At 37.7% G+C, this 23,565-nt stretch overlaps 1 protein-coding gene across 3 annotated transcripts in view; it reads left to right on the top strand.

Moving 5' to 3' along the window:
- ITSN2 (intersectin 2) overlaps positions 1-23,565 on the top strand; it is a 137,504-nt gene that overhangs the window by 20,831 nt on the left and 93,108 nt on the right. For 2 of the 3 annotated variants that reach the window (XM_045978872.1, XM_045978873.1), the window contains exons 2-9: positions 7,913-7,976; positions 10,204-10,305; positions 16,792-16,884; positions 18,489-18,552; positions 19,773-19,936; positions 21,241-21,447; positions 21,611-21,710; positions 22,550-22,689. In XM_045978872.1, coding sequence (XP_045834828.1) covers positions 7,946-7,976; positions 10,204-10,305; positions 16,792-16,884; positions 18,489-18,552; positions 19,773-19,936; positions 21,241-21,447; positions 21,611-21,710; positions 22,550-22,689 — 901 coding nt within the window. In that variant the 5' untranslated portion in view covers positions 7,913-7,945. Of the gene's footprint in view, positions 1-7,912; positions 7,977-10,203; positions 10,306-16,791; positions 16,885-18,488; positions 18,553-19,772; positions 19,937-21,240; positions 21,448-21,610; positions 21,711-22,549; positions 22,690-23,565 lie in introns of those variants that run through there. The other variant, XM_045978874.1, reaches the window with a different exon arrangement.

Below are 23,565 nucleotides of genomic sequence, written 5' to 3'. Positions count from 1 at the left end.
CTCTATTGTCCAAGTTAAAATTCTCACCATCTGGATTACATCAGTCACTCATAACTGGTGTCCGTGTCTCAAGATACTCACGTCCAGTTCAGTTCCTATATTGTTTCTCAGAATTCTCTTCCTTTGCCCTTAAAAGATCAGGTTCTTCTTTTGTTTCTTATATATGCTTTCCCTGGATAAAGTCACTCACTGATATGATGACAGCTTTTTCCAGTCCCTGATGACTACCAAAACTGGGTGCCTGTCTTGCGTAAATACTGTCTCTCCATGATGTGCACAGTGAAATTCAAAATCAATAGCATGACATACTTTGCTGCTAAATTGTGTGATCTTGGCAAGTTACTTAATCTCTTTGGCTTCTCTTTAATTGTTTCAAAATGAAGGGGATGGAATTCAGTATGCTGTTTAATTCTTTAAGAAAAATCATCAGATAAAATATTATAGAGAAGCCTCAGTATGTAAAACACAAAAACAGCGACTGTCATTGAAGTTGGTATCCTCTTCCAATCGTGCATTCCTCTTCCCTATTCCACATCTTTCGTATCGCTTTGAAATTTCTAGAATTGCAAGGAGCCAAGTTTAAAACTATTGAGTCTCTTAAGGTGTCTTTTAACAATTAAGTGAGTTCTTTGAAATCCCATGGCTCTCAAATCACACTGTCTTTGAATAGGAAAGTCTCTACTGTGATACTGGCTATGTACTTTAACCAGTCTTTCCCTTAGATTCAGGTGCTTTTCCTTTATCCATATCACTGCCTTTCCACACGCCTGTACAATGTCTTTCATCTGAGAATGCATGGAACCCACTTACTTTGCCATCATAATCACTTTAGAGCCTTCTTACACAAATATTACCGCCTTTGTGATATGTGCCCTAGTTTAAATCACCTCCCAAGTAGTGGTAGTTCTGTCCTCTGGGTTCTTTTTTTTTTAAAAGATTTTATTTATTTATTTGACAGAGACCACAAGTAGGCAGAGAGGCAGGCGGGCGGGGGGGGGGGGGGGGGTAGGCTCCCTGCTGAGCAGAGAGCCCAATGCGGGCTCTATCCCAGGACCCTGGGATCATGACCCGAGCCGAAGGCAGAGGCTTTAACCCACTGAACCACCCAGATGCCTCTGTCCTCTGGGTTCTTACAACATTCTTCAAATCCTTTTATTATAGTGACTATTAATGTCTGATAACTAAACAAATGGATGAATGAAAGAAGGGATGGCTAGACAGGGAACAGGTGTAGAGAACGTATTGTACACTGTAAATTTCCTTCTACTGCAGAAACTGTAAAAAAGAAAGTAATTTTGCCTCAGTCATTCTCTCATGAGACCGAACTTAATCTCCTTAGGAATCAGATGAGGAAGGAACATTTTCTCCACCTGATCAGTAAGTTTGGAGAATTGGTTCTCTGTACATAGCACGTGAAGTGGAGGAGGCACTGGAGAAAGTTTTATAAGATAGGCCTTCAGGAACTTGATTACCTTGGTTTTGAATGTCAGACCTTCAGTCAGATTTATTTAAGCTCAACAATGTTTAATGAACATGATAAGTATAACTGAAAAACCCAAGTCTTTGTATCCCAATGTAAAAGCTTCAGAAATCAACAGGCCATAAAACTTTCTCTCTGAAAGTGTACTTAGAAGAAAAAGTTATGGATTGACCACATTGCAAAGGATGATTTGGTCTAAAATCCAGAGCTTGGTGCCTGCAGGGCTTCAAGGAAGTCTTTTGGAGTTTCTTTTCTGTATATTCAGTTCTGCGGTGCCTCGCTCCATGCTTCCCCTGTTTCGTTTTTGTTTATCTTACCCTTAGCACTCATTTACCCAATTCATTTGTTCAGCAAATCTTTCTTTGGGAGGTCTGGTTTAGGCACCAAGCCTAAAAAAAAAAGTCTTTGCCCAGAACAAGTGAAACGTGCAGTTGAAATACAGTTAATAATAAATGATAAATGATAAATGAAGTTACGGTGGGATGAACAAATACAGTGGACAATGTAGGAGATTGTAACTAACTGGGAGGACACAGGTCTCTCAGATAGGGAGTGTCCGTTGAGTTGAGAGTTGAAGGATGAGAAAAAAGTGTGGTGAATGTGACGGGGAACAGCTCTTTACAAAGAAATAGGGGAGTGAGAAAAGCATCACTGTTTAAAAAAAAAGTTGAATCAAGGGAACATGTCTAGAGATGAATGTGGTAAAGTAGATTGAGGTGAGGTTCTGAATGATGTTTCATACCCAAGTGTGTTTCATACTAACAAGTTTGGGCTTGAACTTGTAATTGTGAAATAAGGTGTTTTGGAAGAAAACTAGTAGCTCTGTAGAAGGTCTCAAAGCAATAAGATCATTTTAGAAAGTTCATGCCCTAATTCACACCATCTCTCAGTGATGTGCTTGGGAATCTCTAGATTAGTAAGTGACCCAAGTGATACAGTCAGGCAAGTTGGGAAACTCATGTCCGATCATTGGACATAAAAGATGTGGTTTCTAGGATCAGTTTTGCTACTGGCTAGCTGTGTGAACTTGTACAGTCTCTCAGTCTTCCCATCTTGAAAGCTGAGGGTTTTGAACTAAGTAAGTACTGTGCTTGTTTCCTTCTAAAACTGTTCTTCTAGACAAAAAAATTTTTTAACTTATAATGTCTACAATTTACCCTCCTCTGGATCTTAAAGAAGGATTTCCTGCTCCTGGTGAAGCATTTCTACTTTTCTCTGCCTTAGTATGAATGTAGTTGCCAAATTCTAAAGTGACATTTGCTTTATATTAATTTGCAACATTCTTCTTTGTCTTAGGCCTGCTATCTACCACATGTGTTTTCTTGGTGTCTCAAAAGGTAACAATGCCAGTTCTCCACTAATTTATAATGTGCAAGGAACGCTCACGTGAATATTCTCTTTTCCACATGAATATTCTAAAGCCATAGGTAATTAACACAGTGTTCTAATTGCATGATAACTGCAAACTGCCAAGAGGGCCCATCATCATGTTACCCCTTCTAAGCAGTGGAGGCAGGTGTTTTTGGATGCTGACTCCAATCACACACATTTGAAACAGGCGTCAGGCATGTAACTGGGGAGATGCTGATTACCCTTTTTTTCCTCTGAGAGGGTTATACCAAGAGGGAAGAAATAATTAGCTGTCCCCTAATTTATGTACATGAGAGACCTATGTGTTCTAAGACATCTCTGGCTTGTTTTCCTTCTCCCCTACAAATGTACCACCATTAAGTTGAGCTGCTACTCTCAGGAAGCTGTGCCCTATTCATCATTAATTATTATCCCAATTTAAGAGAAGAAGAGGCATATAAAACCCATGGGAAGGGAAGTTTGTGGCCTTTAAAATTAGACAGGTTTGGGATTGCATCCTGGCTTCATTACTCAGTGAATATTGGCAAGTAATTTAGCCTTTCTGTTTCTTCATCTGTGAAATGAATACAGTATCCTCTGCCTTGCAGGGATAATTGTGAACGTTATTAGTGTTATCAAAGGTGTTTAGCAGTATCTGGCACCTGGAAGCCTGTTTTACAAGCTCCTCTGTTTCTCCTCTGAAGCTCCTTGTAAGCAACCTAGAATATATTAGATTCTCAGTATTGAGCACAACACATAGTAGATAATTAATAGAAGTGTACTGCATTAATAGTAAGCACTTATTAAATGGTAGCTAGTATGATTACATAAAGTAAAAAAATTGATTGGGGCGCCTGGGTGGCTCAGTGGATTAAAGCCTCTGCCTCTGGCTCAGTTCATGATCCCCGGGTCCTGGGATCGAGCCCCACATCAGGCTCTCTGCTCAGCGGGGAGCCTTTTTCCCCCACCGGCCCCCCGCCTGCCTCTCTGCTTACTTGTGATCTCTGTCTGTCAAATAAATAAATAAACTATTTGTAAAATGTCTAATTTTTCAAAATTTTGTACAAGTACTCTTCTGCAAGTAGATTAGTAGAATTATTAAGCATGAGGTAATTATTTGACAACAGGACAGAGAGAATTGATATAAACATAGCAGATATGAAATAGTATGCTTTAAAAGCTTGTTGGTTCCAACAAATTGTACTACCATAGTCAGATGTTACCACAGTCAATCAGATGTTACATGTATACATCTATGTAATGATACCTGCATGCATGGCTGGCTAAATCCCATGTATCATGGGCTAAATCCCAGGTAAAGAAAGTTCTGTAATACTGGTACCTTCAGCTTCACTTGCTTCCCCTTCCCAATATATTATTTGATTCATTCTTTGGTTTTATTTCAGAATCATACCTTTTGATTACTGAGTATCTATTATGTGGCATTCTGTTGTATTCATAGGATATGTGATGACTAACCATAAATTCTAGATAGATAATCTTTAAATTTTAGACCTAGATCTAACTGATTAAGGCTTTGTGACTGTGGGATCCTATTCTTTGTCTTTTGTAAGTGCATGGTTTCTCTTCAAACTGTCCCTGGTAATTCACATGCTTTTATGCAGTTATACAGGGTGTTGCATGTAACAGTTTTGGAGGATTTTTCTTCTACCTTTTGAAGCTCTGTCGTCTCAGAGACCTAATAAATTAGGTCTTGCTACATGCTACTGTGTATCTGTAAGTAAACAGTTTCTTTGCAGGCATGTTAACTTATTTTGGTTTAACATTACTGATAACAATTTAAAATTGGGGAAATAAAAGTGTCAGACTTTTTTGTAGAATTTCTGTATTGGGGAATTATCAGTTGTATCGATATTTATGAGACTTCCTCTGTGTTCACTTTTTCTTAAAACTGGCGACACCACAATTCATCCAGTCTCACAAACAAATTCTGGGAGTCATCACTTTGATTCCTTTTACTTCATAATCCCTCATATCTAGAGAGTTTCTGGGTTCTACCTGTTTTAAACCCTTCCTTATTATTCCAGTTCACCCCATCTGTTCTGTTCCGTCTGCCACTATTTTAGATCAGGTGTCAGTTATTGTTCTCATCTCTTCCCTTACTGATCTCCCTGGTATAGCTGATCTTTTCTTTACCATTGATTGTCTTAAGTGAAATCTGTGTCCCTCTCCTTTAAACATTTTAAAACTCCCTGTGAGCGGGGCACCTGGGGGGCCTCAGAGAACAAACTGATGGCTGCCAGAGGGAGATGGCGGGGGAATGGGTGAACTACGTGAAATAATTAGGTGTATACTTACGATGAATCACCATGTCGTACACCTGAAGCTAATATAGTGTTAACTATACTGGAATTAAAAAAAAAATTTTTTTTTAAAGCTTTATTGCAATGGAACTTTAATCCTGTTACCACACTTAGACTTTACCTGTCACTATACTCTTCCTAGGTAGGAGGAAATTCCACTTACTCTACAAGTTTTTTCTTTATTCCTTTCTCAAAAGGTAATGTAAGGTGTAAGTATTGGACTTGTTTACTACACAGAAAATAATATCTAAACATGGTGGGGTAGTCAAGAACTCACTTTACATGGGGTTAAGAACACTGGATTTGAACCTGTAGCTCACAAGGAGGATTTGGGTTTGTTGAATTTTTTTTTTTTTAAGATTTATTTATTTATTTGATACATAGAGCACAAGTAGGCAGAGCTGGAGGCAGAGGGAGAGGAGAAGCAGACTCCCTGCTGAGCAGGAAGCCCTGGGGCTCAGTCATGGGACCCTGAGATCATGACCTGAGCTGAAGGCAGACGCTTAACCCACTGAGCCACCCAGGCACCACAGGTTTCGTCTTTATGGCTGAGTAATATTCCATTCTGTATACCACATTTTCTTTATCCATTATCTGTCAGTGGACAGTCAGGCTGCTTCCGCAACTTGGCTATTGTAAATAATGCTGCAATAAACACAGGGGTGCGTCTATCTTTTCAAATTAGTGTTTTCATCTTTTGGTAAATACACAGTACCGGAATTACTGGATCATATGGTCATTCTGCTTTTAATATTTTGAGGAACCTCCATATTGTTTTCCACAGTGGCTACACCAGTTCCATTCCTACCAATAGTGCACGAGGGTTCCTTTTTCTCCACATCCTCACCCATACTGGATGTTTCCTGTATTTTTTATTTTAGCTGTTCTGACAGGCATGAGGTAGTATCTCATTGTGATTTTTATTTGCATTTCCCTGATGATTAGTGTTGTTGGGCATCTGTTGGCCATCTATATGTCTTTTTTTTTTTTAGAAATGTCTGTGTCTTTTTTAAATGGATTATTTGTTTTGGGGGCATTGAGTTTTATATGTTCTTTATATATTTTAGATACTAACCCTCTATCAGATATGTCATTCACAAATATCTTCTCCCATGCAATAGGTTTTTAGTTTTGTTGATGGTTTTCTTTGCTGTGCAAAAGCTGCACTAAAGCTTATTAACACCTAAAGAAAGAGTATACACTTAAGAGGGGGGGATGGTGTATGGTGGTAGCATACAGAAAAGCTAGGAGTCACAAGAGTAAAGTTGGCGGTGTCATTCAAAGCATTATTGGAGGTTTAACCGTCAGTCCCTATTGTGCAGTCCTTGGCTTATTCTTGTTGTGTAGATAAATGTATCTGACTGTCAGTGCATGATGTCATTAAGCATTCTAATCACTGGTAACGCCCTTCCCTCACTACACAGTGATCTGGTTGAAATTTAGTAGATGTTGTAATTTGCTTGATAGGAAGAAAAGAGACTGTTTTCTTGGCTATTAAATTTCTCTGAAAATCAGTAAATTGGATGTATGTACCAGTCTTTTGTTGGTGTGACTAACTTTTGGTGGTTATACTGATACAGTCACAATTCTCTTTGAGCGCACCGAATTCACTATGATCCAGTGCCTCGTAGCACTTCCTGGCAGCTGGTTAGCCAGCTCCTCTGGTGACACATCCACTGTGATGTGTAACTCTTTATGCCTTTCTTATTCACATGGCTTGTGCAAACATTTTTCCTTGGGCTTCCAAAAATGTTAATATTTAAATGATTTGGGTAAATAGATGAGCTACTGAATGGTCTTTTTAATATAGTGATTTTCCCCTGCAGTGTTATAAGCCATGGTTTTAATTACTAAGTACATCATTATAAATTTCCTAGGTCTTCACTCTCCCTAACTGATCTTACCCTCAAGATTCGTGGAATGAATTTTGAATTTATTCATAGTAAAATAATGAATTCAGGGTTCAAGATTACATTGCACTCTCCCTCCCTGGATGTTTGCAAAATAGCAGCCACTTATCAAACACTCACTGTGTGTCAAGCAGTGTACTGGAATATATCTAATACTTAAAAAAAAAATACTCGTGCAGGGTATTTTTACAGATGAGGAATCTGAGACTCGAAAAGTAACTCTCCCGTCGTCACAGCTAGGAAAATAGCAGAGTTGGGATTTAAATCACATCTGTTAATTTCCAAAGTCGCTTCTGTTCCTAGTATAGGGTACTTGCCCAGCACAGTTAGTTGTTTAAATAAACATATATATTATAATAATTCTGGGGAATTTTTATCAACCTATAGAACCCTGTGCCACATTTATTTTGGATATTTTTCTCATTTGGGGATTTTTTAGAGAAAAGAACGTTACGGATTTCCATGTTATTATCCACTTAATTTATACAGTTGATTTCTCTGAAATAGCATCTTGCCTAGCTATAACAACCTTCCTCTCTTCCAAGTTGATGTCTACAAAGCTGATTCATGCCAAGGGTTTCTTTATTCAGTATTTGCTATGAAATATGGGATTGTTTTTTCTTATAAATGTTTCTGTTTTAAAGGCAGCATCATTACCCAACGAAGTCTCCCACCCTCTTTCCCTAAATGTAAATCCTGCCCCTTCAGCAGCAGCAGCAGCTCTCATTGTTTCCTATTGGAAGTGTGAGCTCAAGGGGACAGACATTCCCACTGCTAAGCTGCTGGTGCACTAAAGCTGTGATCTGCCCTTGTTGTATTATTAATGGCACAATGTTTTTATGTTGCAGATGGCTGAAAGCTAGCAAGGAAAATTCAGGACCATGATGGCTCAGTTTCCCACAGCTATGAATGGTAAGCTGCTTTGTGCTTGTGGCAAGATAAAGAGGTTATGCCGGGTGGTGGGGGGGTGTTTGTAAAGGTGGTAAAATATTCGTCTTGATATTTTTCTTTGAGCTTATAAATGCAAAACTTAAAATATTCTTACTGAAAACGTTTTGATAGTTTACTTCAGAACACTGCATATATATTCTGTTAGAATATTATGCAGTAAATCCTATGGCTCAATGTAAGCACGTTCTGCTGTATCATCTGGAATGTGTGCTTGCCTGTCAGCAGTTAAGAATAACCTAAAGGTATATTGTGTTTGATGCATAGAATGGGAGGACAAAAAGCAGAGTGCTGTAAGTGAAGACTATTAAAGGTATTTTCAGTAGTTTAGGATGATTGTAAACTAAGCTAATAAAGATTCATTTAGTAATATGCACATAAAATTAAGTATTCCTTTTATAAAGGGTTGTGTATGCCTACACACATAATTGTTTAATACGAAACATTTTTAAAGAAAATGTTTAGATAACTTCAGGAACAAAAAGTTTTTAAAGTTTCTTTTCTGATTCTAGTTTTAATTCTTTTCCCAAATACAAATAAACTGCCTTTCGTAAGTATTAAGATAGTGTGTATGTCACTTAGAATTAATGCATTATATTTTTAAGAGAAAGAGAAAATGCATTATATTTTTAAATTGCTAAAGAAATCTAAGATGTGAACTTCTTAAATTTATGGTAAATTTCATTAGCCAATTATAAAGGAATAGAGAGTCCAGTCAATAACTCTTTAACATTTAAATCGAAAGCAGTGATATTAAAGAACACTAGGAGAAGAAAAAGAAGGAAGCATCATGAATAATTCTACCACTTTCAAACAATGATTCTGTTTTAATGCTCCCATCTTATATTTGATCAGTTGCATCCTTTTTAAAAACACGTTTTCAGTCATAGGGCCAAATTAAGCACATTGTTAACAAAAAAATAAATACTGGTTGTATATCTAAAATTTTAAGATTCAGGATTGACCTTGTGAGATTTAGGAAAGTTTCGGAAAATTGAATTATTTGTGTAAAAAGTAAAACTAAATTCTGTGTGGTAGAATTCTATGTCATGTAAGGATGGGCTTGAGATAAGAGTTTTGTTTTGCTTTTTGCCTTTTCAGAACTCTTATTTAAAGATCAGTGTGAGCATTGCTGGAAATGGTGTGGGGTTATGAAGATTATTTGATGCCACAGGCAGTTTTTAAAAATTGAATAATGGCTTGTTTCTTCATAATGAGTGATAAACATAAGTTTAGAATCAGGGTAATAATTGTAGTACTAATGTGCTCTACCGAAACTTAGCAGGATTTCTACACACCACACATAGGAGTTTGCGTTAAACACATAGTTTAGTTTCAAACTTCAATCAAAATGTTAAGGTTTACAAACAAAATGGACATAAAAGAAAGCAGTGTAGGTAGGCCTAGTCTTTCTTCATTCTGTTTCTTCCCTTCCCTTAACATTTGTGTATCTACTTTGTAGCTCATTGCATTATATATGGAAGAATAATATTGACAAAATGTTGGATAATTACTTTAGGAGTGATGTTTAGGAATCAAGGTAGTTAAAAAAGGATTAGAGGTAGTAATTTTTTTTTTAAATTCTGAAGAATTGACAGCAAATGTAGACTTTGCACCCTCCTTAGTTTATAATACAGCTGAAGATTGACGATGATCTTGCTTATATCTAATTCAAGCCGCATTCAGAGTTTAAGATCTTACTAGAAGAGGCATTCACATATAGCACAAAACTTTCAAAAGCAGTGTTTGCTCTTCTAGTAAAAGCTCAATTATAGATGGTGTTAAATCTTTTTGATGCCCAGTACCGTTGGAACCTGTGTTTAAGTGCCCTAGACCAAGCTGTGTGTCTAAACGCTTCAAATGTATTTCTCACATTTTGCCATGTCTATTTCATCATCCCAAGACTAACTACAGATTTAGACTTCTTTGGTTCTCACGAAGATATGCTGCCTTATATAGTAGCCATTAGCTACATGTGACGATTTCAACTTAACTTTAAATTAATAAAAATTAAGTAAATTCAGTCGCTCAGTCATATAGCCACATTTCAAGCTCTCAAAGCCACATGTGGCCAGTGGCCATTGTATTGGACAGTGCAGATACAGAACATTTACATCATCTCAGAAAGTTCTATTGAGTAGATATTCTTTTCTTAGTCTCTTTGATGCTTCACTTCCCATCTCCTCAACAGAGCAAAAAAGATCAGTGCGTCATATTTTTACCACTCGTGACTCTAATTCTGGTGTCTTCTGCACCAGCAGAATCATCCTTGCCAGAGTCTTCTTTGATCATGGTAGGTTTGCTTTCTGCTTTTCAAAAATGTAATAAAACTGTAAACACAGAGAGCCTGATATTTGAGTCATCAGGTGATAAGCAAGAGGCTACTTCAAATTCATGTTGCTGCCTGTTGATTATAGTGTACTGTAGCTTGTTCCAGCCTTAAAATTGGGGGGTGGGGGTACTGAAGACTGGTTAAATGAGTAAGAAGTTCTGAAGCCCATGACAGTGGCAATATTCAAAATATGGAAGAGGGAAGGAGGATGGGGAGGGAGAGAATGGCTAATGGCTTTAGGAGGAAAAAGTGCCATTTTAGAGTTTTATTACTTTTTTAGAATTTTAGAGTTCATTGGTCTTTTCATCTGTGTAATTAGGAAATTGTTAAACATTGGATCTGCAGAATTAGAGGTGGTACTGCACTGCATTTATAACAGCCCAGGCATGCATTATTCATATCCTAGTTAAGGCTTTAGTTCTATCTAGACCAGTATTCTAGTTGTGTTTTAGAGATTTAGGTTTGTACTGGGTTGACATGCATCATTTGACTATTATTTTGAACTGGGCCCAGAAATAGTCTTCAGTTAATTTTGCAGCATACAAGCAGGATTGAGCATGTTTGAATCGTGTACCTTCAGAACTGTGTGTTAGGATACTGCTTTGCTACAGTTCAGCTGTGCTGACTTAACCTTACGGAACTTGTGTGTGTGTGTGTGTACCCATATGTGCATATACATATGTGTATGTATGTTTGTCTATGTATGTGAAACAGGGATGACACTATCTACTGCATGGGATTTAGCATATAGTGGATATTCTATAAATGTCTATTTTTCCTTCCACGTAGACCATAAGAACATTTTTGACAGAGCCAGTAGGTGAGAAGATGAGAATAAGCAACAGAAATCTTTATGGAAATACCACATTCTCAATTTAGTGATGAGTGGGGGAAGTGGATAGAATTTTAATATGTTTCTAAAGTGATCAGACAATGTAAAAAGATGTTGGATTTTCAAGGAAATATTAAACATCAACCCCCAAATTTAGGTTTTCCTGACTTTCTATAGGTTTACAAATAAATACAGAGAAAAATTGGGAAATCTTTTACTGTAAGTTCAAAATAATAAACTGTTGACTCTTGGAAAGGTTCTATTAGTATATATTCTAAGAAAACCAGAATTGCATCAACTATTTTTTTTAAAGATTTTATTTATTTATTGTGGAGGTGGGGCGGGAGCTAGGGGGCAGAGGGAAGGGGCAAAGGGAGAGGGAGAGAGAGACTATCTCAAGCAGACTCCACACCCAGCCCGATATAGGGCATGATCTCACAACCCTGAGATCTTGACCTGAGTGGAAATCAAGTTGGACACCTAACCAACTGAGACATCCAGGTGCCCAGATCAACTCTTTTAAAATGGTTTTTGAAGTACATATATTTTCTAGTTTCCTTATTTCTGTGTAACTTTTCCTTTGTGTAAAATTCCTAGTGCATTAACATCTTATGTTTTAAGGTGGTCATTTTTTTTTTTAAAGATTTTATTTATTTATTTGACAGACAGAGATCACAAGTAGGCAGAGAGGCAGGCAGAGAGAGAGGGAAGCAGGCTCCCCGCTGAGCAGAGAGCCTGATGCGGGGCTCGATCCCAGGACCCTGAGACCATGACCCAAGCTGAAGGCAGCGGCCCAGTCCACTGAGCCACCCAGGCGCCCCTAAGGTGGTCATTGTTTTAAGTGTCCAATTTAAAGATTATTTAAATACTACTTAAAAATTATGCCTTGTCATAATACTTTAGGCATTTTTATTCTGTAAGTGACATTAATCATGATAACATTGAATCATGATTGTTGTGTGATTCTCTTGACTAAGAGAGTGTGTGAGTTCCTTTTAAAGCATTCATTTTATTCATCCTTGTATACCTAGTCATTCGTTATTCACAGTGGTGCCCCAAAATGGTTTTTGGCTGAATAGGTATGAAGGTGTCAAGGTTGTTGGAACTAAACGAGAGACCTTATCAGATAGTTGAGTTGGCCACTGTGAAGTCAGGTAGCCAAGGAAATGTGAGGTGTCAGTGGGACATAAGCGCTGTCCTTCTGATGCCACAGAGCCCTCTGCAGTCTTAGGAAGCAGTTTGCCACTCCCTGGGTGGGGGATGTACACTCCCTCGATGTGTGTTAGAGCAGCTCAAGCCTTCCTAACCAGACTCTCCAGACTTAAAATAGTCTTGAGGTTTCTGACTAAAAAGCCTCGCTCTCAGTATTTTCTGGCAAGGGTACCTTTACCAGAAGGGGAAGAGCCTGAGAAAGATTTTAATGCTCTGACTTTTCCTTAGTTATATTGTTCCCTGGCATTGGGTTGAGCAAGGAAACTAATTTTATTGACAGCCTCCATGTGGCTGGTATGTTATTAGCTGCTGTATTTTTTGTTGTTGTTTTGTTTTTAAGTTGGGTTTGTTGAAGTATAATTTACCCTTCTTAAGTATATATATATAGTTCAGTGGGTTTTAATAAATGCGTACAGTCATATAAATCAGGATATGGAACATTTCCATCACATAGAAGGTTCCCTCATTCCCTATACCCCGCCCTTAGCCACTGGCAACCGCTGGTCAGATTTCTGTCCCTGCAGTTTTGCTTTTTCCAGAATGTCATATAAGTGAAATACACAATACATGGCTATTTGTGTCTGGCTCCTTTCACTTAACAAAATACTTCCACAGTTCATCCATGTAATTGTATTTATCTTTCTTTTTCATTGCTGAGTAGAATTCCATTGTATAAATGTGTACCACAAGTTGTTTATCCATTCATCTGTAGAAACATCTAGGTTGTTTCCAAGCTTTAGTGTCTAAACCAACTGTCTAAAGCTGCTATAATCATCAGAGGACAGATTTTTATCTGGAAAAAGTCATTTCTCTTGCATAAATACCCAGGAGTTTTTTTTGTTTTTATTTTTGTTTAAAGATTTTATTCATTTATTTGACAGAGCAAGCACAAACGGGGGAGTGGGAGAGGGAGAAGCACGCACCCTACTGATCAGGGAACCCACGCAGACCTCCATCCCAGGACCCCTGGGATCATGAGCTGAGCTAAAGGCAGACACTTAACCGACTGAGCCACCCAGGCACCCCTACCCAGGAGCTTATTGCAGGGTTGCGTGGGAAATGGATATTTAATTTCATAAGAAGTTGCTAGACTCTTTTTTGTAAATTGTCTCAGTTTCCTTCCCCACCAGCAGTATGTGAGAATTTGACTTGCTCAGCATGCTTGCCAGCAGTTTTTAAAAAAAAACTTTTGACATTCTTTGGGCATGGAGTGATATGTTACTGTAGTTTTTTTTTTTTTTAAGATTTTTATTTATTTACTTGACAGGGAGAGAGAGATCACAAGTAGGCAGAGAGAGGGGGGGAAGCAGGCTCCCCGCTGAGCAGAGAGTCCGATGTGGGACTCCATCCCTGGACCCCGAGATCATGAACCAAGCTGAAGGCAGAGGCTTAACCCACTGAGCCACCCAGGCGCCCTGTTACTGTAGTTTTACTGTGCATTTCCTGGGGTACCTGGGTGGCTTAGTAGGTTAGGCATCTGCCTTTGGCTCAGGTCACGATCCTAGGTGGGATCAACTCCCCCCCCCCGCTCCGCCCCCACCGTGTCAGGCTCTGAGCAGGGAGCCTGCTTCTCTCTCTGCCCTTACCCCTGCTGTGCTTTCTCTCTCTCTATCAAATAAATAAATAAAACCTTCAAAAAAATAATATTCATTTCCTTGATGATCAGTGACATTGAACATCTTGTCACATGCTTATTTGCCATCTTTGTCTTTAATATGTCTGTTCAGATCTTTTGCCCATTGGGGAAAAGACAGGGAGGAGCAGGGATTGTATTAATGAGTTGAATAGTTCTTCATATATGTTGGATGCATGTCCTTTATTATGTTTTGCAGATATTTTCTCCCAGTCTGTAGCTTGTCTTTTTTTTTTTTTTTTTTTTTTTAGATTTATTTATTTTAGAGAGAGAGCAGGCTCATGCACACACAAGCATAAGTGGGGGGAGGGATATAGAGAGAGAATCTCAAGCAGACTCCCCGCGGAATGCAGAGCTAGACATGGGGCTCGATTTCATGACCCATGAGATCATGGCCTAAGCTGAAATCACAAGTTGGATGCCTAACCAACTGAGCCACCCAGCCACCCATTGTCTTTTTACTTTAACAGTGTCTTTAAGAAAGGAGAAAGTCCAACTTAACAAAAAGTTTTAGTCATTTGTGTCCTAATATCATTTCCTAATCTAAATTCACAAAAGAGTTTTTTGTTTGCTTTCATCACAAAAATTCTCAGTTTGGCTCCTGTGTTTAATTCTATAATCCATTTAGAGTTAACTCTTCATATGTGGTGCAGGATTGAGATGGTTTGATTTGTTGTTTCTGTTGTTGTTCATGTGGATGTCCTGTTCTTTCATCCTTTCAGTGAAGGGTTCAGTGAAGGGTTATCCTTTCCCCATTGAATTATCTTGATGTCTTTGTTGAAATCAAGTGACAACATATTTGTGGGTTTATTTGTTTTTTTGTTTGTTTGTTTTTGTGTTTTTTTTAAAGATTTTATTTATTTATTTGACAGATAGAGATCACAAGTAGGGAGAGAGGCAGGCAGAGAGAGAGAGAGGAGGAAGCAGGCTCCCTGCCAAGCAGAGAGCCCGATGCGGGGCTCGATCCCAGGACCCTGGGATCATGACCTGAGCGAAAGGCAGAGGCTTTAACCCACTGAGCCACCCAGGCGCCCCGGTTTATTTGTTTTTAATTATTGTCAGGGCAGATAGTTTAAGATTCTTAATTTTAAGTCTGTGGATTCTGATCCTGTCTTCAACACTTACCAACTTTGATACCTGGGGCAAATTCTCTAATCTCTCCATGCCTCTGTTTCCTCCTCTGTAAAACAGTAATAATAGTAATAGTAACCTCGTAGAATTCTTGTGAGACTTTTAGAAACAGTGCCCTTAAAGCTCTTAGAGAAATACCTAACACATGGCAAGTTTCATTAAATGCTAGCTATTGTTACTTTACTGATCTAATAGATGAAGAATTATATTTAGCGTAATTTTTAGAGTTGATATATTACTTATTACATATAGTCTTTACAACCCTGTAAACTTAGACAATCTTCCTAGTTTTTATTTTTATTTTTTAAAGATTTTATTTATTTATCTGACAGAAAGAGAAACAGTGAGAGGAAACCCAAGCAGGGGGAGTGGAGGAGGGAGAAGCAGGCTTCCCGCTGAGTAGGGAGCCAATAGGAGGCTCAATCCCAGGACCCTGGGATCATTACCTGAGCTGAAGGCAGATGCCTAACAAGTGAGCCACCCAGGCGCCCCAGTCTTCCTCATTTTTAGAGGTGGCAGCTAAGGTACAGAGAACACGAGCATATTAACCATAAATATCAAGAGACAGTGTAGCTCACAGTTCAGGCTACCTGGGTTCTGATCTCAGCTCTGCCACTTACTAGTTGTGTGACCTTGAACAAATAACTTCACGGCCGTGGGTTTTGGTTTCCTCACCTGTGTCATGGGGATAATAGTAGTACCTAATGTAGAGGGCAGCAGTGGGAGTAGTGAGGTACTGCATAAAAAGTCCCTGACATAGAGTCGGGGCTCAGTGCAAGTGAGCTGCTTCCTTCTCTGTCATCCTGTGTTGTTGTCACTGTTCTTCTGTTGTCATCAGTTTTCCAGATTCCTGTGGTAGTAAAGCAGTCTACGTCCACACTCCTAGTCACAAGAGTCATGACAGGTTAATTCGTTTACTTTATAATAAGCTGATAAACCAAGAGTTTACTATGTGTGTGGTATTTATTTAGAAAGTGTGTAGGTTTAGCTGTTTTAGGAACTTGGTTCTTCAGTACATCTGTTTCTATATTTTTAACTTTAATCTTAAAGCTTGTCTTTAAAAGAGGATGTTTATAGATTCTTTTTAATCCATTCATTTAGGGCTAAGAAGTATTTGTTAAGTCAGGTCCATCTTAGTGTTTCAAAGTATAGTGGGTACCTACTTTCAAAGATAGGCATTTCCTGGAAGCATCTCTGTAGGGCAGATTTTTATACCATAAACAGCAAATTTATATGAATTTATATACCTAAACATATTTGATTTCTTACTGGTAGAAGTTGAGTAAACTGAAAAGGTAGTCAGAAGTGAAGTATATAGACTGTATTAGCTATGTTGAATGTGTAGAGAGGATGGGAATACTGTTTTATTCATCTTTTTATTTCCAGAATTTAGCTTATTGCCTATTTGTTGTGAATGGTATACAGTTATTGTTCTATAGATGTTAATGGGGTGAATGAGTGAAGAACCTCAGGGCTGTGTCACATATATTGTTGTGATAGGACTTTACCGTTTGTGTCATGCAGGGATAGAGTACTGTCTCTACAGGGACACCTGTGGTTCATATTTACATTTTGGAATTATTTGGAGCATTCTCATATATACATACTATAATTTCTTTGTCTTTCACTTCTGATTTAGGAGGGCCAAACATGTGGGCTATTACCTCTGAGGAACGGACTAAGCATGACAAGCAGTTTGATAACCTCAAACCCTCAGGAGGTTACATAACAGGTTTGTATTTATATTTATTTGTCAGTTATGTTCCTTTTCATGTATTGTCTTAGAATTAGCTTTAATTTGATTACCATCAATTTTGTATTACTAAGTGATTAAATTCCTATCAGTCAGAATTTATGCATTAAAAAAATTGTGGCTTTCTTATTTTACCTGCAACTGTCTTAATTTGTTGTTTTGGATTTGGCTTACGGAGGATCTTTTCTTGATCCTAAAGGATATCCAAGAATTTCAGTTTCCCACTTTAACATTGTTTCTAGAACGTTTTCAGTTTCTTAAGGTAATTGAGACTTTTTTCCCAACCAAATTTATTAATATGTTCCTAATCCATTGTGCCAGTTCCCTGTATGATGGTCGGTATTACTAGGTCTAGAAGAAGTATGTATCAGACCCATTTCCTTGAAAATAATCTAGAAGTTTTTTTCTACAGTCTGTTTTTATAATGCTAGTCCTCCGTTTTTGAGAGGTGATACAAAGCGTTGATTGTCGGCACTAGCTCTTGTCTTGCAAGATGACCTCCAGAGCCTAAGGAGGATTAATTTAGGTGTGTCTTTCAAATTTTTTTGTATAGATTAAACTTTTTTTCTGTGCCAAAGAACCTGAGTGCTTTATTTCCAGTAATAGTAACTATAATGACTAATATTTACCAGATCTGTGCTATTAGTGTTGATCTGTGCTATGAAACCTTTCAGTTTGATTTTGGAATACATCCTCTTAGCCATTATAGCTTAATGCTATTTGTACTTCTATAATAATAGCTACCTTTCCTGGTATTATGACTGGGATTTGCTTACCCTGCTTACAAGTTAGTAACATAGTCTGTTATTGTCTCATGGATGTGGCGTAAGACCCAGGGTTCCTGAGTCAGAGACAAAGGACTTTGTTACAAATGGCACAGCTAGTGTTATGAGCATCAGCATGTTTCTATAGGCTTCTCTGTTCCTTAAGCCCACAGGGTGATGCAGAGAGCCCAAAAGGATAGCAAAAATGCAGCAGTTGTGTTATAGGACAGAAACATTGAGCCTGAGGGAACCCACCATTTTTAGCAAGCAGGTTTGTTTTTTGGCTGGGGGGAAACATTACCTCTTCATGCCTCAAGATTGCTCACCACAGACGCAACCTGAGAAACAACCCAGGTGGAGAGCAGTTAGGGTCTTGCATTCTTGGCACACACAGAAGGACGTAGAGGATTGTGTGAGACTACGAGACCAAATGGGGGACTGTCTTTCCCAACACCTGGTATTTTTTTATTTAGAGCTCTTTTAGGGAATAATGTTCTAAATTATGAATTTTATTAATTGGAAATATTATCAAGTTATACACCAGTTATTATGAAAAACCTAAGATGAATAATGTAATCTTTCATCATCGATTAATGCATATAACTTGATTTGTGGCTTTCTTGTTAAAACCTAAATCTTTTTAATGAAATGTAAATAATTTTATATGCTTATTTTTGTTTAATTTATTCCTTAGTGACTGCAATTAAAATGAAAATAAAGCAATAACATTATTATTATTGGTCACTATTATTATTCAGAGGCATTGGAGGAATTCCATTTACTAATGGGCTTCTCGATTTTTGCTTTTATTACCTTCAGGTGATCAAGCACGTACCTTTTTCTTACAGTCAGGCCTGCCGGCTCCTGTTTTAGCTGAAATATGGTAAAGTGTTCTCTCTTGTAGATGAATTTAAATTTCTGATAGTCTGGTTTTATTTTGTTTTTGATACAGTGTTAATCTAAAGATGTTTTTACTCATAGTCTGCTGTTGTTAAGTATTTCTTCAGCTTTTAGGAAAATAAATTTTATTGAGTAAATGACTGAAAATAATTGGGGTTTTATTCTATTGGACAGTTTTTTGTTTGTTTTTTTGTTTTGTTTTGTTTTAGAGAGAGTGAGCACAATTTGGGGGGAGGAGCAGAGGGAAAAGCAGACTCCCCACTTGAACATTGTGCTCGAAGCGGGGCTTGATCCCAGGACCTGATCATGACCTGAGCTGAAGGCAGACGCTTAACCAACTGAGCCACCTAGGCGCCCCTCTCTTGGACAAATTTTTAATGTCCTTAGAATTTTTAAGGAAAAGTAAATACATTGCCATTGAAAAACATTTCTTTATAATTTGGCAAACTCTCAAAATCTTCTTTCTGTTACTTTGTAGTTATTTCATTTCTTTCTTTCATCATCTGTAAGACCAAAATTAGCCCTCCCTTTTCCTGCTCCTACCTTAAACAGAATTGTTCTTTATATTATCTAGGGTTCTATAAAAAAAAATTTTTTTAAGATTTTTAAATTTATTTGACAAAGAGAAGGGGAGCAGGAGAGGGAGAAGCAGATTCCCCACTGAGCAGGGAGCCCCATGCGGGGCTTGATATCAGGACTCTGGGATCATGACCTGAGCCAAAGGCTGATGGCCAACTGACTGAGCCACCCAGGCTCCTTAGAGTTTTGTTTTTCAATGCATTTACAAGAAATGACAACCCCTACCCCATCTTTCTTTCCACTTGGAATATTCCCTTGCCTGGTAGAGTACTGGACACATAGCAAGCTTTCAATAAATATTTGAGCAAATTAATAAATTAAATTTAGAATGATTATACTCTTGAGTAATTTCTTTCTGTCCACACTAGTGGAATTCATCCCAAAGGTCTCATAGGTTCTCTTTACATGGATTCTGTGTAGATGGGCAGTATTTTATTAGATTCAATCTTTGGTCACTATTTCTTAATTTACAGGTTTTAGCTTTTTGGATTTTATTTGCTTCATTTTATATATGTGGTTATTAAGTGATGATCTGTATGTGAATGCTACGTCATAGTTTCTGTTTTATTATCCTCAAAAATGCTAGCACTACATACTAATTTGCCCACTTCATAATCCTTTTAGGGCTTTATCAGATCTGAACAAGGATGGGAAGATGGATCAGCAAGAGTTCTCCATAGCAATGAAACTCATCAAGCTAAAGCTGCAGGGCCAACAGTTGCCCGTGGTCCTCCCTCCTATTATGAAACAACCTCCTATGTTCTCTCCATTAATTTCTGCTCGTTTCGGTATGTATATATTAATTGAATTGGCTGCATTTGATAGTTAAACTTGATCCCTATAGATAACATTTAGGGATTAGAAAAGGGTTTGTTAGCATAAAACAATAATCCGCAGAGTCCAGGTTAATTGTGTCTGAGATAAGATGTTAAACTTGCTGTCAGAGCAGGGGTGTCCTTGTGTCCCAGTTTTCCAGGGACAGTTCTGATTTATGCCTGTTGTCTTGGCCTCAAGTCTGGTTAGTGTTCCCTTTCACAATTCCCAGTTGGATGATAAAGTATATGACTTCCCCCCAGTTAGAGCTGATCTTAAATACTATTCTTAGTTTCCTCTCTACTCCGAATGAGTCACAGAAAAAATGTGAACAATTTTAAACTCACTTAGATGGTTTAAGTTGGGAGGTGATTTAAAATTATTCCTAAGTAGAAATTTTTTTTAATTTAAAGGTTAATTACCCAGCTAAATTTAGGGCTAAAAGTTGCAGACTTTGTGCTCATTAATTTATATATTCATCAGAGAGAATCTGGTTTCTGTTAATTTTGATTAGCCAATTTTTTATTAATTATATATAAGAAGCACTCATTGGTATGCAACATTCAGTTAGATTCTGTGAATCTGCATGTTCTTTGATTCCAGATGTTAGATCTTAAAATACTAAATTCTTTGACTATTGCAGTGAGCTCTGGAGATAAAGACCAGATCACTGTGTGACCATACTTACATAGAGTGTACCTAGTAATCTAGTTAGTAAATGAATAAAAGTCATCATTTGATTCTTTTTAAAGAATTGTCCTTAAATCCATGGATGTATTACTTAGAAGAAAAGTGAAATATGTGGCATAACTCCTTCTCACAAATAGTGCATATACGTAAATGGGTCTCCAAACGATCTGGTAACTGTCCTTTTGGGGGGGTGGGGACATTGAGGGAATGTGTATGTGTGTGTGTGTTAGTTGAATAACTCAACAGCACTATATTATCCTTACACAAACCCCACATTTAATCCGGTAATGCAGTCTGTCTTTGAGAGTACGAATATTTAATTGGAAAAGGTTCCTTAGCTTTCATCATCATGCTTTAACTCCTTAGAAGGCATTTCCATAGTTCACATAGGTCAGAATGTTGATATTAAAAGCAGTGGTATACCTCCCTTGCTGCTAAGTCAAAGCTGCTTTAATGAACTTTTAACTAGAAGACTAATTTGCCCATAGTGTCTCTATAAATGTGGATCTGCTCACTGTACTGTCAGTTTGTTTTCTGTGTTTTATAGTCCATTGCTAGCACTGGGAAATGTGTTCTGTTTTGTCTCTAGGAATGGGAAGCATGCCCAATCTGTCCATTCCTCACTCATTGCCTCCAGTTGCACCTATGGCAACCCCCTTATCCTCCGCGACTTCAGGGACCACCCTTCCTCCCTTAATGATGCCTGCTCCCCTAGTGCCTTCCGTTAGCACATCATCACTACCAAATGGAACCGCTGGCCTCATTCAGCCTTTATCCATTCCTTATTCTTCTTCAAGTAAGTACTTCCTAGCTAATGAGTGAGAAACTGTCAAAGAAAGAAACTGGTACACTTGTATCCCAGTGAATATAGACTTCCTTCATACTTTGTGAAATTGTTTAGCATGAACCATTTTCTTTCTTCATTTCTTTCTTTCTCCCCCTCCCCCCTTTTTTTTAAGCATTGCCTCATACGTCATCTTACAGTCTCATGATGGGAGGACTCGGCGGCGGTGCTAGTTTACAGAAAGCCCAGTCTCTGATTGATCTAGGATCTAGTAGGTATGAAGGCTTAAAACCTCCAACTTTTAATGCTTTCAATAGGAGTATCTACAAACGGCTTTTTTTTTTTTTTTTTGCAAGCTTTGAGCTTATACAGGTTTTAACTTTACAATGGCCAAATGTAAAATTTAAGGTAAATTTACTACTTATAACTCACATAAAATAATTTTTTATTTTTAGGATTAGTAAATGCGTGGAAAAATGTCTCACATAAACCAAAAATGTTCTGTTTTTAATTAGTCAAGTTTTTGCCCCAAATAATATACTTTTTGTATATGTTTCTCAAAAAGTTTCATAATTTTGATATATCATTAATTTTTTCTTGAGCAATTTCTGCTGATTGTCTTTTAAATTTTAGAGAACACAAAGGCTTCAATATTCATTCACCACACCTCATATAAATCATAATAACACTCTTCAAAGCAATGTAGCAAGAGTGTTAGCTTTAACCAAAAAGAAGAGTCTTGGTATCCCAGCTTAGCTGCTCAATGAATGTATGACCTTGTTTTCCATAACATCACTGAGCCATAGTTTGCCCATTGAAAAAGCGGGGACAGTAATACCTTTTACATTTGTCATGGGGATAAGAAATAGTATTCATAAAGGTCCTAGCACAACACAGGGCCTGGCACATAGTACGTTCTTGGTATACAGTAGTTCTGTACTTCATACGGTATTTGCTTTCCTAAGAATGAGGTTAAATTATTTAAATCTTTAGTAAAATACCAAACATAAAAGCAATTACTATTGTACTATAGAAGGTATGATTCTGCCTTACAAGGTTTAACTAAATGTATTTTATTTCGTAATATAAAGATTTTAAATAAATTTTGTTATAGCTCAACTTCCTCAACTGCTTCACTATCAGGGAACTCGCCCAAGACTGGGACTTCAGAGTGGGCAGTTCCTCAACCTTCAAGATTAAAATATCGACAAAAATTTAATAGTCTTGACAAAAGTATGAGTGGATACCTCTCAGGTAAGTGACATTCAGTGCTTAAGAATGTGAGAGAGTTAAAGTTTTTTATATGTTTTTTATATGTTTATAAAGTTTTTTATATGAATTTATACTTTGTAGCTTATCTAAAATTTTAACATCCAAAAAGTTTAGCAGGCATTTGGTAAATATAAATATTTTAAATAGTGTGAGAGCTCAAGGATGGGTACAACTTGACTGATTCTTCAAAGTTCTTACAATGAAGTTGAGCACACAGGTAGACCCCCAACTTTTTGGAAAAAACTTTTTGGAAAAAGACCTCTCCCTTCAGAAGATTGAGCCTCACCCTTCAGTGCAGTGAAAGGAGAGCCTCCTATGACAAGCTCCAGTGTGTGGGACTTAACCTCGGCTTTTTCCCTGCAGGTCCTCTTCCTCCTTGGGTCTTTCTATGCTTACCCTTACTAAAACCTCTGTGAGCACTGTCCACCCTTTAATGTTCCAACCAAGAGGTGCCTGTAAGACTTGACCTCAGGTCCCTACAGAACATTTGAGTCCCATCTCGAACATTATCCAAACTTTTCTCTCTCTCTTTTTTTTTTTTTTTGGAACTTTTGATTTGTAGTATTGCCAAGTAGGAATAAAAATTTGTACCAGGCAAGTAGAATGTGACAAGGAGGTGAAGTGATTAAACGAGAAACATTTATAGAGCAGCTGCTGAAGAGACGAGAATGAATGGGTTTGAGCATAATACTCTGGTACTTGTGTCCTCTCCAAAGACTAGAGGATGCAAACTTTTCTAATTAAGGATAGTGAAGGGGATATAAACAGATGGTAGTCGGCCAAGGAGAGCTCCTGCCTTCTAACTGCCCCTCTCTCTCCACTCAGCAACTAATTTATAGTTTAGACAGAGTAATAAAA

This window comes from Meles meles, chromosome 15 (assembly GCF_922984935.1).
Source record: "Meles meles chromosome 15, mMelMel3.1 paternal haplotype, whole genome shotgun sequence".
NCBI lineage: Eukaryota > Metazoa > Chordata > Mammalia > Carnivora > Mustelidae > Meles > Meles meles.
The sequence above is the reverse complement of the archived record's forward strand: the minus strand, read 5'-3'. Positions and strand labels throughout refer to the sequence as shown.